The following is a 15,186-nucleotide window of genomic DNA, read 5'->3' on the forward strand; positions in this document are numbered from 1 at the left end:
GAGTGCACAATCCACAGACACATTGACCAGAATTATTCTCATTCCAGATTCACATAGAGACACTTTTCATAATATTTCATTCTGCCTGTATAAAATTTACGTTTCAAACATTCGTTAGTTGAATTCATTCATACTTCCTAACATTTTTTGTGCTTAGAGGATTTAAAAACTTTTGTTCATTTATATTGTTATCTGGCTTACCTGCAAAAAGAAAAAAAAAATCTATGTAGCTAACACGCCCTTAGCCCTGCTATTGTGGGTGTAGTTCTGGCTTTTGTGGATTCTTAACGTTCTCCTCTGGATGTGCCCTGCACAAGAGAAAACCAATGTGCACCTAGTAACTCTAAGCTGTTTAATCTTTTAAGAGGAAATTATTAAGTGAGGGTTACAAAGGGTGCTGCTTAGGGAAATCTGTAATTGCAATTTAATCCAGTTATATTGACGAAAATGAGCTTTATTTTTTATAAAGAAAGAAAATGTTTTAAATTCATGAGTCATGTTGTTAGTTGTTGACAAAGATAGTATAAATTCGGTTCACATGAATCCCTGGTGGATTAAAGAATAAAAAAAATACAGAGAAAATAAAAACAAAGTGATAACAGAGCATCTACCTGTCCAGGTACTCCTAAACCATAGGAGGATGAAAACGACATTATTTATTTGAGTAAACGTATTTACAGTGCTGAAGATAAATTCAGGTCCATTTATATTTAGTGCGTCAAGTGGGTTTCTCTAAGTAATCGAATGAACAGGATAACCGAACACAATAACTCATTAATTCCTAGGGTCCAAGATCCTTGAGGTCCTCCCACACCCATACGTCCTTGTTCACTGCTTCGCGGGGGCCACACAAGATAGGCCACCATTGCAGTCTTTGTATAGGATAAATGCTTTCCCAGAAGCAGAAAGGTTTACTCGCCAGAGGCTGCACATCTGTGTAAAGTCATACCAACATCAGCAGCAAGCAGGTTTGGTGCCACCACCACAAACATCCTTCCAAGAGCTTTGTGCACATCAACTTAATTAACCCGCATGGCGACCCCACGTGGTGGGTACCGTTACCATTTTCATCAAATAAATGAGGTAACTGAATCCAATACTACAGACCTCGGGCCTCTTGCCTCTCTGCCGTTTCAGGCAAACCCTAATCATGTCGAAATTCATTTTGAGGTTGCCAGGCGTGGATCCTTACAAGAGATATTCTTAGGGTGCCCACAGGGGTCTAGAGAGGAGCGACACCCCGGGGTCCCTGGCCTCTCTGACTCCCCCTAGCTAGTCGCGAGGCTCCTGCGCGGTTGGCGGTGCCACCGCTCCACGCGTGCTGGGCTGGGCCTCAGCCGTGGCTCGCGCGCGACACCTGCTCCGGGCTCCCGCGTCCCCGCCCCGCGTCCCGCCTCCGCGCCGCGCCCGCGTCCCACGGTCCCTCCCTCCGGCGTGACGGGAGAACGGGCGCCGGCTGCCCGCGCTGCGAGCGGCCGAGCTGTCAGCGGGCGGACCAGCTGAGCTGAGCCTGAGCCAGGGGAGCCGAGAGCACGGTCCTCGCCGCCCGGAGCCGGAGCTGCGCAGCCTGACGGTCCGAGTGCACCCAGAGCCACGATGCTGCTGCTCGCCCTGCGGAGGGTTCGGGGCAGGGGCGGGGGGCGAGCGGCCGAGGGTCCCCGCCGCGCGCGCTCGCCCTGGAGCCCCGCCTGGCTTTGCTGCTGGGCGCTCGCCGGCTACCAGGCAGCTTGGGCTGGGGACTCGCCCTCCTCCGGCCGCCCGCTTCCTGCGTGCCAGGAGGTGAGCAGCACCTGGTCCCCTCCTGGAGTTTGCGGCGGGGTGCGGGGTGGGGCGGCCGCGCGGACCGGGGCTCAGAGTGGCCATCACCTTTTTCGGGCTTGGAGGACAGGGGCGTTCGGTTGTGTCCAGGGATGAAGTTGCTCGCCCCTGCTAGCTGCCTAGGAGCGGGTGTGCAGGTTTATCTTTCTGGTGGTGCTTTTTCTCTCCGCGCTGGTGTTTAGGGGTTTCTGAAAGGACTTTGCGGCGCTCCGGTTCGAGAGCCAGGTCTGAGGACCTGGGGTTGAGGAGAAATTTCAGGAAGGGGAGGAGACTGGGGAAGCCCTGCCCTGTGGGATTTGGAAAACTATCGCTCTATAGCTTTTCAGAGACCTGGGTACCGACCCTCCCTCTCCTGCTTTCTCTGTCCCCGGTCTCCACAATGCTTTCACCCAGCTCCCCTGCTCTCGGTTTCCACAAAAGGCACGTTGTGGTGTTTTTTGGACATCCTGACAAGACATGGATGTGAAGAAGGTACAAAAGAAAGTACTTAGGAAAAAGGCGGGTTGGTGATGTAGAAAATTAGAATGGGTAAAGCTAATACGCTCCTTGGGGAGGCTCTTCACCTGGCTGAAAGCTTGCAGCTGTGTACTTTACAGCTTGAGATTGCTGCTGATTTATAGCCAAGAAGGATAAATTCTGGGTGATTGGACTTTTCTCTGCTTTTAGGAAAACGATACTCAGTGTGTCAAAAATTTACAGGGGGTGTCACTGGAAACTGTCTTTGGTGTTTATTTTTTCCTTTAATGCTCCAGAAGTGCATCCTCTTAATGAAAATCAATCGGGGAAGGAAGCAGCATTTCTGACCTACTTTGAATGATCTTGTTGGAGAGGAACTGAAGCACACGTGCTGTTTTAAGGAAGATTGCTAGGAATCAGGGTGATGGCTCCTTTATATTTATCCAGCAAAAATAGGTTAGCCATTGGCTCCCTTTGAGAAGAAAGGGCAGATTCGGTTTCCTGTGCATGCTGGAACCACTCCTGAATTAGAGTAACCTCCTTCTAGACATCATCCATCTTCCGTGGATTTTCATCTTCCTCTCCTACAATACAAGTCCCAGGGCAGCCTGAAACGACGGCGTGAGATGGAAAGCCTGAGTATGACTATGCAGCTGCATTGTAACTGGTGAATCAGGGCAAGGGCTCAGCTAACAGCTGTGTTGATTTCAGCGTGCATTACTCTTAGTTCAATATGTATCCCGCCACTTTACTCTTCACCTGGGAATGATCCAGTCTTCAGGCTTCTATAGAATCCTTTTTCGGCATCCACAACTGTTGTAGCAAGATAAACTTTATCTGCCAGTTGCGTAGTCACAGTATGCAGAACATGTGTCTTTTCTGAAGTGAAGTTCTAAGTTCCTTAGTAGTGAAGAATCTGCTTGAAGTGGAAAAGCCAAGGCCAGTAGAAGAGATGCTTTGATATCACACTCTTTATTTATGTATCTACAAGGTTTCTAGCCCAGGCTGGGCCCAAATTCCTTATGTAACTGGTGATGGGCCTTGAGTTTCTGATCTTCCTACCTCAAGTGTTGGGATCAAAGATATAGGTCACCACACCCAGTTTGTACAGTGGCGGGGATTGAACCTAGGGCCGCTTGCATGCTAGGCAAGCACTTTGCCAACTTAGCTACATCCCTATTCCTAGACTACAGCCATACAGAACTGAGGCAAGGGGATGATAGAATGTACAAGGGAGTGATGCTCATCCAATTCCAGCTTTTCATTGCATTGGCTTTAGAAGTTGTATGCAAATCATCCATCCTTTTAGGTGTCAATTTTGAATTTTTCTCTTTGAAAATGGAACTAGATAAAATATAAAGGAGGATGCTACTGAGCCAGCTTTGGCTAGTTGTGGTTTTGGAACCAGTGATGCACAGATCTACTGATATTCTTCCTGCAGACTGAAGGCAGCATGAGGCTATGTACTGTGGGTCAGAGGCTCCTCTGGAAATAGAAGAGGCTTCCCAGGGACATAATCTGATTGTTGAGACCTAGACTAGCTGAGCTAATTTGTACTCTTGATCATTGTTTCAACCTACCATTATTTTGAAGAGGAAAATGAGAGGTAAATGATCCTCAGGCTTTGAGGGTAAGGACTTCCTGTTCTGGGAGTGTGAGGATCGGGGACCTGTCTAGAGCTTAGCAAGTTCCTCTGAGAGACAGATATTGAACCATGATCACAAGCAGAATAAAAAAGCTATTCTCTGTCTATTCTGACTGTTTTAACCATTCCCTCTTCTGGTTTTCACCTCCACATCACAGAGCGACCTGGTACTTGCCTCCTTAGTGCTGGGAGCCACGATGGCCTGCTCACTGCTAGTTTTTCTTAACATTGGAGGGAGTCATTTCTGAGCACAAAGGACATCAACACTATGAGATGGGGAGAGGGTGAGAAGAGCTAAGATGAGGGTCTTTAAGGCTAAAAAACTAAAGCCAAGTTGTTGTAACATGAGTGAAAGGGGGAATGGAAAAAATCTGCAGGGTACTTGAAACCTCAACCCTTCATCAACATTTTTATAAAATAAGCCATGTTTAATGAAGTTACAAAGATTGACTTTTCTTGCGTACTTGTGGAAGGAAAGGGAAGACTGTAGAATGTTGGTCTGGGGGGAAGCTGATGGTGATTGCCTGAGATGAGACAAAGGACCCTTCAGAGCTGCATTAGGCTGTGGGCAGAGCTTCACCTGAGATTTTGTGGTGCATTGGACTTGAGTGAGGTTCCAAGTACAGTGCTGTCAAAGTCCTGGGACTACAGAGTGGGAAGGGAAGGAACATGATTGCTCTTGGAAGGCCAGCAGGTGACCAAATCAGCGAGAGTGGAAGCACAGGCGGGGAGGGGCGCCTCGGGAGAGAGAAATAAAAATCAAGTCTGTGCGCCGTAGATGACGGTCGAGGAGGGGACGTGATGTCTGTAAGTGGCATCTGGACAGCAGAGCTGTTTGGGGTTACCGGGGTTTTGTATGGGGGAGAACTTTCTGAGGTTTTGTCCATTTGTTTCTCACTTGAAAACTCACTCTAATAAATGACCCATTTCATTACGAGGAGGTGTAAGATATTAAAGGAAAAGTCTGTATCAGTGTGAGAGTTGTTTATTGTCAGATTAGTGGAGCTCAAGGCTAATATTTCAGGAAGCATCTCGAGGGAGACTTCAAAGGCTCAGGCTCATAGCCCAGGCCTACACCTGTGAATTTGAGTGGGATTTTTGACTAATTGACTAATTGGACTTATTAGGGCAGCCAGAGGAAAAAAGTATCCAGGCCAACAGATGATTCAGCGTTGCAATGAGATATTAAAAGAGCCCGTGAGAACAAAAAGGAACAGAACTAAGTGGATTATGTATACATTATTTAAATTTGGTAAATGCAGTCTCAAGGTCCTTAGTCCACTGCTCTGAAATCTTGCACGATGTGATTCTACTGGTCTCTGAATTTTCAGTGAATGATGACTTTGGCAGAAAGTTTTTATTCCACCAACATTTATTCAGTTTATACTAGTCTGCAGGCAAAATGTCATGATTAATATTACAAAATAAATACAAAATTAAAATATATGTATGAGTAAGGATGAGGCAGATATATAAACAATTATAGTAAGGGGTTTGGTCCCACAAGAGAGGCAAATGGCGCTAGAACCCACTGGGAAGGATTGGAAACAGCACTAGCAAAGAAGTGAAGAGGGCTTGAAAAATGAGCGGGAACTTGACAAGACGATGACGAGAGTCCGTGACTGTGGCTCCTTTTGGGGAAAGGCATTCAGGTGTAGAGCATAGATCAGAGAGCGGCAGGAACGAAATGTCATAATTGGGCACAACCGGAATGCAGTGAGCAGCAAGCAGCTTTGTGGGCAACGGATCTGAGAGGCACAGGAGCCTGGTCGTGAGGGGTCTTACGTCAAGCTGAGAAGCTGCTCTTCATTTGATAGGCAGCTAGAAGCAAGAGAAGAATTTAAACACTTAGTCTGGCAGTAAGGCAGGGTCCAGATTAGAAGAGTGGGAAATGGCAAGAGGTGGGATCTGCCCCGGGGCGTGGTGATAATAATCCAGGTGAAGGAAGGCCGGGCACCAGTCAAGGGTAGCAACGAAAGTGGGAAAGAGCATGGTGTTAGAAGATCCACAGTAAGCGGATGTGGGTGCGCAGTGGATGAGGGGTTCTAGCCTGAGGAGGGAGAAGTGCTTCTAACCCCGGGAGGAGGAATGCGGGGAAGAGAAGGAACTTTGCTTTAGAGTGACAGACTTATATGGAGCTGTTTAATTGGCAGCCAGGGACCAAGCTACTGTGCTCAGGATCACGGTCTGGGCTAGTGCGGGGACTTGAGAATAACGTGGGTAAAAGGGATGGTTGAAAGGACAGAACTAGGGTTTTACCAACACTAGATGGAGCAGAAATGTTCACAAAGGAGACACCAGAACAATAGCTAGCCTGGAGAAAGGTGAGTTCTGGGATTTTGAGGGAGGGGAGAAAAGACTCGAAGAAAGGGGTGGCTATGTGTCAAGTGCCCTACACAGGATGAAAATTGGCAAGAGGCTACTTATTTGGCGGTTACGTTGCTGGTGCTCTGTGCCAGGTTGGTTCTACCAGAATCAGGTGGGGTGAGTTGATATCAACTAGCAGAAGAGGAAGGGGCTAGAGGATAGGATAGCAATAAAGCCTTCCCGGATTTGGGAAGTGATCAACATTTCCAGAGAACTTGTAAATGACTACATGTGGGAGTCACTCTGTCACTGAAGGAACTAGAACTCCATCTCTGTTTTCACACAGTTACCATAATTAATCTTGCTGGTTGTGCCTCCAGAGGTGAATTTTTCATTCAAGTTCTCATGCTCAGTACCATTTCCCATGTTCTAGGCAAATGTGAGCAAGCATTCACACCATCAATATTTACAATGTAAAGCCAGGAGTTGATAGATCTGTGAAATGTCATATTTTAGCACAAGGGATGAAAATAGCCGCACACAGTACAGACAGTGGCACACTTTCCTTGCAAGCCTTTCTTCAGCAGTGTTTGGGATTCTTGCTTTTGATTGTCAGAATCCTCCCAAGTTCCAGTTGTCCTTGATTTTCCATGGACAAAACCACTGCTAATTCTTTCTTTACTTCATTTCTTAACATATTATAACATTTCATTTTCAATATATATGTATTACATGCACACATATATAGTGCTTAGGTACCAAGCAATTGTAGTAAAATGATGAAAAACATATGGACTCCTCTAACACAGAGCTTCAAAATCTTGGGGCAAATCCCAAACAAACCCACACATCATACAATTACAATTGCTATAAATGGTGACGGGAAATACCGTGTATAGTGAGAACATATAACCACCTGTGTTAGATAGCATTTTGTCACAGTGACAAAATACACAAGAGAAACAGCTTAGAAGAACAGATGTATTTGGCTCATGGTTTCAGACCACAGTCATCTGGCTCTATTGCTTTGGGCCTGAGGCAAGACAAAGAAAAATGTGGGTGTAGAAATGTGTGGCAGGGGAGACTTCTGATCTTATGGCAGAGACAGAGGGAAAAAGGGAGAGAAGGAAGGAGGGAGGGAGGGAAGAAAGGGTTCAGAGACAAGATAACAGCATTCATCTGTTTCCTCCAAGGAGGCCCCAAATCTTGCTAGCCCATTTAGCTATGAAGTCATGAATAGACAAATCTATGAATAAGATTAGCTCCCCTATGATCTAGTCAGCTCTCATTACCTCCTCTAGCTGGGGACCAAGCCTTCAGCACACATATCCAAACCATAACACTACCCTAGTGAGGGGCAAGAGGCAAGCTAATATAATAGTAGGAGTTTACTGGCTGAAGGTCTTGGGTGTGGAGATAGAACATCTCAGATACATGACACTTCCTATCCTAGACCTCCAATCAACTCTTCCTGGACCACAAAAACCAATGAATCTTTTCTGTCTTCTGAGTTATAGCTGCAACATCTCCTTCACTTTCTGACAGCTACATGTTTGCCCATGAGTATCATATGCAGGGAGCTGCCAGTATGGAGGACTGACTCTGTATTCTACCTAAGGAGCTAGAAAGAGCTAGAATCCACCCTGAGCTCAGCATAAGCATGTGCTGTGCCACAGAACTGCATGTGTCTGGAGGAAGGGATACCTTCTTTCAGGTCATATGCCCAGAAGGGGCCCATTTTTTAAAATCCCACAAGGATAGCATACACATCATCAAAGTCTTTGAGCACACATTTCTCCCCAAGTACATAGTATGCTCACTGAGGAAGGGAATTACATAATCTTGCTCAGCAAACAATGATTGAGGGTATTTTTGTCGAAAGCACTTTAGGGATTATAAAAATAAGTAAGACATAGATCTTCTTTGGAAGCACTAATCACTGCCTTCAAAAGAGAGTAAGTAGTTAGCTTTGCTTTTTCAATTATATGAAGAAATTGATTTTTATGGTGCAATTAGTCATAATTGACATCTTCTTTCAGTTGTACCCAATTTAAGATAGAAATAAACACCCAGTGATCACGATATGCTGACCTTCAGTTTAAAATTCTGGGGCAGAGATACTATTTATTATTTTTATTTAAAGCTTTGTTACAAAAGACTTGTTTCTTTCCTCTAGGTCAGTGGTCCTCAGAGTGATTCTTGGACCAGCAATATTTAGCATTATCTCAGAACTGGTTAGACACACAGCATCTTGGGCCCTACTAAATCAGAAGCTCTAAGGTAGAGGCCCACCACATTTTGCTATCACCAGCTGTTTGGGTAATTATGGTGCACTCTGAAGCATAAGGACCACTGCTCTTAGAATAAAGCAAAGAATACAGTGTTTGTTCTAAAATGTGGGTACAAATTTTGTTGCAAAAAGTCCTTGAACTTTCATCCTTGCTGACTTCTGCTTCAGCAGAACATCCTAGAAAGTCATTAACCACATTGAATGGACCATGCGATCCTCCCGTTCTCAGGAAGTTCTCAGCAAATGTTGTTCAGGTGCTATATACCCAGCAAGACCTATGCTCATGCTGATAATAAGACAGGATGCAGAGGATATTGCCAGAATTTTCTAGAAGTTCACCCCAACAGAAGAAACAAATATGGAAATTAAGTACTACACCCTGTAGCACAAATTCTAATTGGTCTTAATAGTAAAACCCTGGAGTCAGATATCAGGATAAATGCTGAAAGATCTGAGAAGTAAAGGAGCCAGCCACTAGAGATACTTCTTACCTCTACTGAATCCTCAGAATGAAAAGCGGGCTGAGCTTCTGTCTCTACCTCCTAAGTGCTGAGATTAAAGGTGTGACCACCCAGCTTCTATTGTTAACTAGTGGCTAAGTCCACTCTCTAATCTCCAGGCAAGCTTTATTTGTCAGAACACAAACAAAATATCACACATTTCCTCTTTTTGTCTAAATAAAAAGCAAAGGTTTTAACTAACATAGAAAAACTATATACAATAAGTACAATATATACAAATATATACAGGTAAGAATAAATTAACAATGTCTAGTGCATTTGCATTTGACAAATTCAGAGAAAATACTCCACTATTTATCGTATCTTGGTGAATCCAAAGTGTTGTACCTAATTCACTTTCTATCCTAACTTGCATTACCAACCCAAAATGATCTTTTTATGTCTCTGAACCTTGTACACTTTACACCTTTTCAGTGAGTTTGTTCTCTCAGTCTGATACCAAGGAAAACTATAACTGTCTACTCTTCAACTCCATCAGAGACCTGAGAAGGATATACTATTACCTGAGTAAACAGGAAGTGCAGAGCAAAAAACTTCCAAAATTAAGAAATGTCAGAAACAGCTGGCTGCCTGGACATTCACATAAGGTTTCTCTGCAACGTTGGGGCATCCATCTTCAGCCTATAAGCCTAGCATATCTGACAGACTTTTCTGTGAAGTAGGGTATTTGAAGGACTGTCCCTCCTTGTTTTGGCAAAGTTCAGCAGCCACTTTCTTTTCTGTTCTGCTTCCCCATTTTGGACAGCGTACTGTCAGCAGTCAAGACAAGGTCATTTTCTTGCCCAGTGGCTAACTTTTGTCACAAAGAAAGTAAACTCCATATGGAGTTTCACTGATGCCCATCATCTTCTCTGAAGTAGATTGGTGCTGCCAGGAGCAACACCCAAGGTTGGCATTAGAATACTAACAGCTGTAATATTAAGGGGAGTGGATGGTTAGCCTTCTTGGTTAATGTTTTCCAACTTTGCTACTTATTGGGAGAGGTGTTTTCTGTAATGCATATTATCTTCTTGAATATTCAAGATAATTAGGAAACTGCAACATGTGTCATTCCCCTGGTTTATATGACCTTAACAACCTTTGAGTACCTGTTTGGAAATGGAGATGATAAATCATGCTTCATTGGCATTTGGAGGCATTTTGTAAATTTGAATGCAAAGAGTGACATCAGTTATTATTTTCAAATAAGTGAAGAACAATGTTTTTAAGGGTTGGAGAAAAAACTGGAATGCACATAGGCAATTTTCTTATGGAAGTACTCTATTTCTTTATTGTTTTCCTTTTTAAAACATTGGAAGTTTGGGATTGATTATTTTGTCATCACAGAAATTTACTACGCTCTTGGATTTGATCTTAACTCACTATAATCCTCAGCCTTTGCTGGTCCTCTCATCTCCCAACTGATCTACACTGGTACATTCCTGGGGTTAGTCTTCATCTTTCTGTCTTTCCAGTCATTCTCATATTCTTGGTAATGCCATCCATCATTTAGTATTTAAATTACACGTACAAGATAATAGTTTTGAAATTTGTCCCAAGAGTGTGGATTAGCTCTTGGGTTCTAAATGAACAGAGAGTCTGTACTGCTGCTTGGCTAGGTACCTCACATATGGCAGATCCCAAACTGAACTCTTGACATTTACCTGATGCCTACTCTTTGTAGTTTCCCTCACTTCATTTAATGGGAATCCCCCCTTCCAGGAGCACCACTGACTTCCTTTTCCTTTATGTCACATCTGTCGACAGCTTCTCCTGACTGTGACTCCACCCTTGGGACTTCTGGGCCACACCACCCTTATGTCTTGTTTGAGCTGTTGTCATAACTTCCCGTCTTGATTTCACACTGCGGTCAATGAATAACATTCAAACATAAATTAGTTTTTTTAAAATAAAAAATGAATTCATTTTGACACTCAGAAAATTTAAGATCAAGAAATGCAATACTTCCCAGGTGAAAACTTTCATGTAAGTACCAAGTATTGACTTTATTTCTAAAATGTTATCATCTTTATTAGAAACACCCCCAAAGGAAACATACTTTTAATACTGTGGAAGTTCAAGTACCAGAAAATGTTGGATTAAAAATGTAACTTACTAGTCATTCATGCCATTGACATTTGAAATAAAATAATCATAAAAATGAATGTTTTTGGTTATCTTTGATGGGAAAGCATAGATGTTGGCTTGCTGGTCCTGAAGTCTTTTAATAAAATTGGTAAGGACTTGTACACACTTAGAGAAAGATTTACCAACCACCTCTGGGATGGTTTTTCGTCAAAATTTCCCAAACCTATTTTATCCACTCTTTCAAATAACATATCAAACTTTTTAAACTTTAAAGACAAAAAAAACCCCTCATAAATTAGATGAAACAACACATTATTTTTTTATATTAAACCCTCTTAAGGCTTCATTAAGCACCAAAGTGGTGATGCTGGCCTGTACGACTGTGTGAGTCAGCTGTCCATCAGAATTCTTGAGGACATCATCTTGAAGGAGGAAAGGTTTATTTTGATTGATGGTTTTCCGGCATTTGGTCCATTGTCAGTTGGTTCTATTGCTTTTAGGCTTGTGATGAGGGGTGAGGCAGAGAGCACCATGGGGCGGGGCTTGAGGAGTGTGGCTAGGGGTGGGGCCCAGCACCACCCACTTGGGTGTCTAACAGGAGTCTAACCGGGCGTTCCTGGTCTAAACTATTACAAGGGCCCAGCATGAACTGGCCTCGATGGAACTGATAATTTCGCCTCTTAGACTTCTTGTTTTGCCTGTTTTGTGCCGCCCTAACAAAATATCCCAGACTGGGTAGTTTAATAACAAACAGGTATTTGTTGTTGGCAGACAGTTCTGGAAGCTAAGAACAAGTGAGAGCCTTGTTGCAGTTGTGAATGTGGCTGTGAGAGAAGGAAACTCGAACTTGTTCTTTATAATGAACTCACTTTTGTAATAATGGCATAAATACTTGCATAGAATGAGCCCTCGTGACCCATTCACTTCCTCTCTTCAGATATCGCCACATTAGGGAGTAAGTTTTCAACGTATGATGCATTTGAACAGTGGCACACTCCAGATTCCTTCTGAAGACAGGGTTTCTGTAGTATTTCCTCTGCCTAGAACCTCCTCTTAGATATTTCACTTGGGTCCAACCCCCCCCCAACCCCCCCCCCCCCCCCCGCCTCCATGTTTCTAGGCAATTATCTTCCCTGGAGATGTGTATAAAGTTATAACCCCCTTTTTATTTCTAGGTTACACTTCTGTTTTTCTTAATTTCATTTTTGACATCCATATAAACTATGTTGTGATCATTTGCTCCTATGACTCTTCCTCCCCCAGTGTAGGTGGTGTGTTTCTTATATGTGGGTATTTTATTATATCCCTACCACTTTGGTCAGGTTTGGCACATATGAGGTGCTCAGTAAATGCCTGTTGAACAAATGGGTAAATTTAATTTGAGGTAAGTAGGTTATTTTAATTGTTTATAGTATAAAAACTTTATAATAAATTATGTAAAATTATCTAGGTTTCTAAAGACCAAAGATAGATAATTTGCAGTAGAAATCTTAGATTAGAGGATGCTATTTTTACTAATTTGATGGTAGAAAATAAGAAAATATCTCACTGGTATAATTTTTGTTTATTTAGTCATTACTGACAGCAATATTTCTTGTCACTTAAATATTTATATTTTGTCTTTTGCGAAATTTCTGTTTTTATTGTTTCTCTGATGTATATGAATTTTTATAATAAGGAAAAATACATGTTCCCAAGATTTTGGGCCTGTTTTGATGTTTTGAGACATATAACACTCAGAGAAAGCAATTATTTATCCTAAAAGATATATGTAATTATTTCCCTTAACCTTTCATGTAAGAATACATTTTTATTTCTGAGAAACTGAATGGAACATGATGTCCTGCTAAATTCCCACAATATAAAGTCTTCCATATGAGTGGCTCGGAAAAGTACTGAGGCAACTGCAAAGTGACTGAAAACGTTCTGGGCTTCTGTTGGCACTCAGGTATTTTTGAAACTTTAAGTCAGCGATTTCATTCTCTGTTACTTCTTTTACAACAATCATTCATATGTTTATTCACTTAGTAAGCGAGTCATGTGTATTCCTCTAGTGGGAAGACACAAACGTTTCTGATGACAGAGCAGGTGGGTTCAGTGCTTTGGCAGAGCATACACAGCGCTGAGTAGAAGCACTGGAAAGGGTCAGCTAAGCAAGATCGAGGAGCTTAGTCTTAGAGCATGTGATGTTCAGCTGAAAATTGGACGTACTGTACATGGAGGCTAACATATCACTGGCAAAGGAGATACATGTTCTTTGTAATGATAAGAATGGGTAGTATAATGGCCAACGTGAAAAGTGCATGGGTTGGAATGGTGGAAGGTGCTTAGGCCCAGAGACAGAAGGGTTTGTAAGTCTTGCTAGGGGGGACTATTAGCACCAAGTTAGAAAGTTTTTTCTTTCTGCAAGTGGAGGAAGATAAAAGGGGGAATACATTGAATATTGGAAGATCATTTAGGGGACTGCTGCCTCTATAATAATAAGAAAAATATCAGACAAACCCTAAACGACTAACAAATGTCAGGATGGGGAGGAGAAGGGGGGGGGAGAGACTTACCATTTCCAGGTGAGTACCAGATTGGTTCCTCCATGTTCTATGACTCAAGTGTGTGGTGTCTTAGCAGTGGCATCTTACTGTCAGGATAACCAAAGCATTGGCAGTAGCCTGTATGCTTGAGGGTCTATGGGGACTCACTTGCCAATAACCCTAAAGGAGGTAACCCATTCCTAACATCAGACTTTCCGTTTGATATCTTGTGGTGTTTAGTGATGGTATTATCACATTATAGAGTAAATCTATCCCAAGTTGTCTGTCTATCATCTATCTATCTATCTATCATCGATCTATCTAGTGTGTATGTGTGTGTGTGTGTATGTGTGTGTGTGTGTACATGTATACATTTTAGAAAGCTTCTACAGTATATGTTTTCATGTTTTTTTTTTTTTTTCAGAATGTCTTCTTGTTGCTTGTTTGTTATTGAGACAGGGTCTCTCTATGTAGTCCTGGGTGTCCTGGAGCTCATTGTGTATGAATTCATAGTAGTTGAGATAGTCTGCACAAGGTTTGCACAAGACTCAGGCCAGACAAAATTTCAGCATGGAGAAAGGAGGGGGGCACAAAATCCTCTCCCTAGTGAAGTACCTATTGGTAGTTTACATCTAAGAGGAGAAGGAGAGTCAGTTTTATTGTAAGAGTATGGCCTTCCAATGAATGCCACACATCCATGACTATATGGGTAGCATAAACTGAACTTTAAGGGTTAAGGAAAAATGACATACAATTGTGTGAGTAGGGAAGGGGAGGATAGATTTGGGAGGAGTCAGGGAAGGGAGTGAATATGATCTAAATGCATTGTACAGAATTCTCAAAGAACTAATAAAAGTGAGAAAAAAGTTCTCATTTTCTGGAATACATGGCTGAATTTCTGTCCTTTTGTAAAGAACTTGCTTCTGTGCTAATGGCACAAGTCCCTTCTTAGAACAGAGTCCTCATGACCCAAACACCTCCTGAGTTTTTGCTCCAGGTCAATGCCATCGCTGCCTTTTACTGAGACTGAACAGTAAGGAGAGAAAGGAGGAGGGGGAAGCTGGGAGGAGGGGGAAGAGTTCAGCATCGTTCACCCTGTGTTTGAAGTGCCCAAGAGATGTCCACATGGTGTTCTCCTGAAGTCTGGCTCAGACGGGGGTGCTGCTGATAGAGTGGCGTTGGGAGTTTTGAGCACATGAGCCATTGAGTCATTGGTGTTGATGAGATCACCCGGGCTCTGAGAACACAGCAGGAATAGCAAATGGAAAGTGTTTGGGGGAAATGCTAGCACTTCAAGAGCAAGCAGAAGGAGAAGGCACAGCCAGCGGAGAACTAGCACGGAAGCTAGCTGGAGGCTGATGGCGGAAGACACCACTGGCTCTGGATATGATGTAGACACCGTGATTCTCTATATTCAGCAAGACATTTAGATTGTTGTTCTGTCATTATGGACAAGATAAAGAAGTACATGATGGGTGATGGGATGCTAAACAGGTTCTTGATTAGGCGAACAAACATACTCCAAAATTACAATGTTACAATTGATGCTAAGGT

At 43.0% G+C, this 15,186-nt stretch overlaps 1 protein-coding gene across 3 annotated transcripts in view; it reads left to right on the forward strand.

Moving 5' to 3' along the window:
• The first annotated feature begins 1,147 nt into the window (after positions 1–1,147).
• The window catches only part of Elapor2 (endosome-lysosome associated apoptosis and autophagy regulator family member 2), a 176,666-nt gene continuing 162,627 nt past the window's right edge, over positions 1,148–15,186 (forward strand). The window contains exon 1 of one of the 3 annotated variants that reach the window (XM_028862111.2): positions 1,148–1,779. In XM_028862111.2, the coding sequence (XP_028717944.1) occupies positions 1,597–1,779 (183 nt within the window). In that variant the 5' untranslated portion in view covers positions 1,148–1,596. The remainder of the gene's footprint in view (positions 1,780–15,186) is intronic. The other 2 variants (XM_028862102.2, XM_028862110.2) reach the window with 2 other exon arrangements.

Source organism: Peromyscus leucopus, chromosome 3, assembly GCF_004664715.2.
Source record: "Peromyscus leucopus breed LL Stock chromosome 3, UCI_PerLeu_2.1, whole genome shotgun sequence".
Classification (NCBI taxonomy): domain Eukaryota; kingdom Metazoa; phylum Chordata; class Mammalia; order Rodentia; family Cricetidae; genus Peromyscus; species Peromyscus leucopus.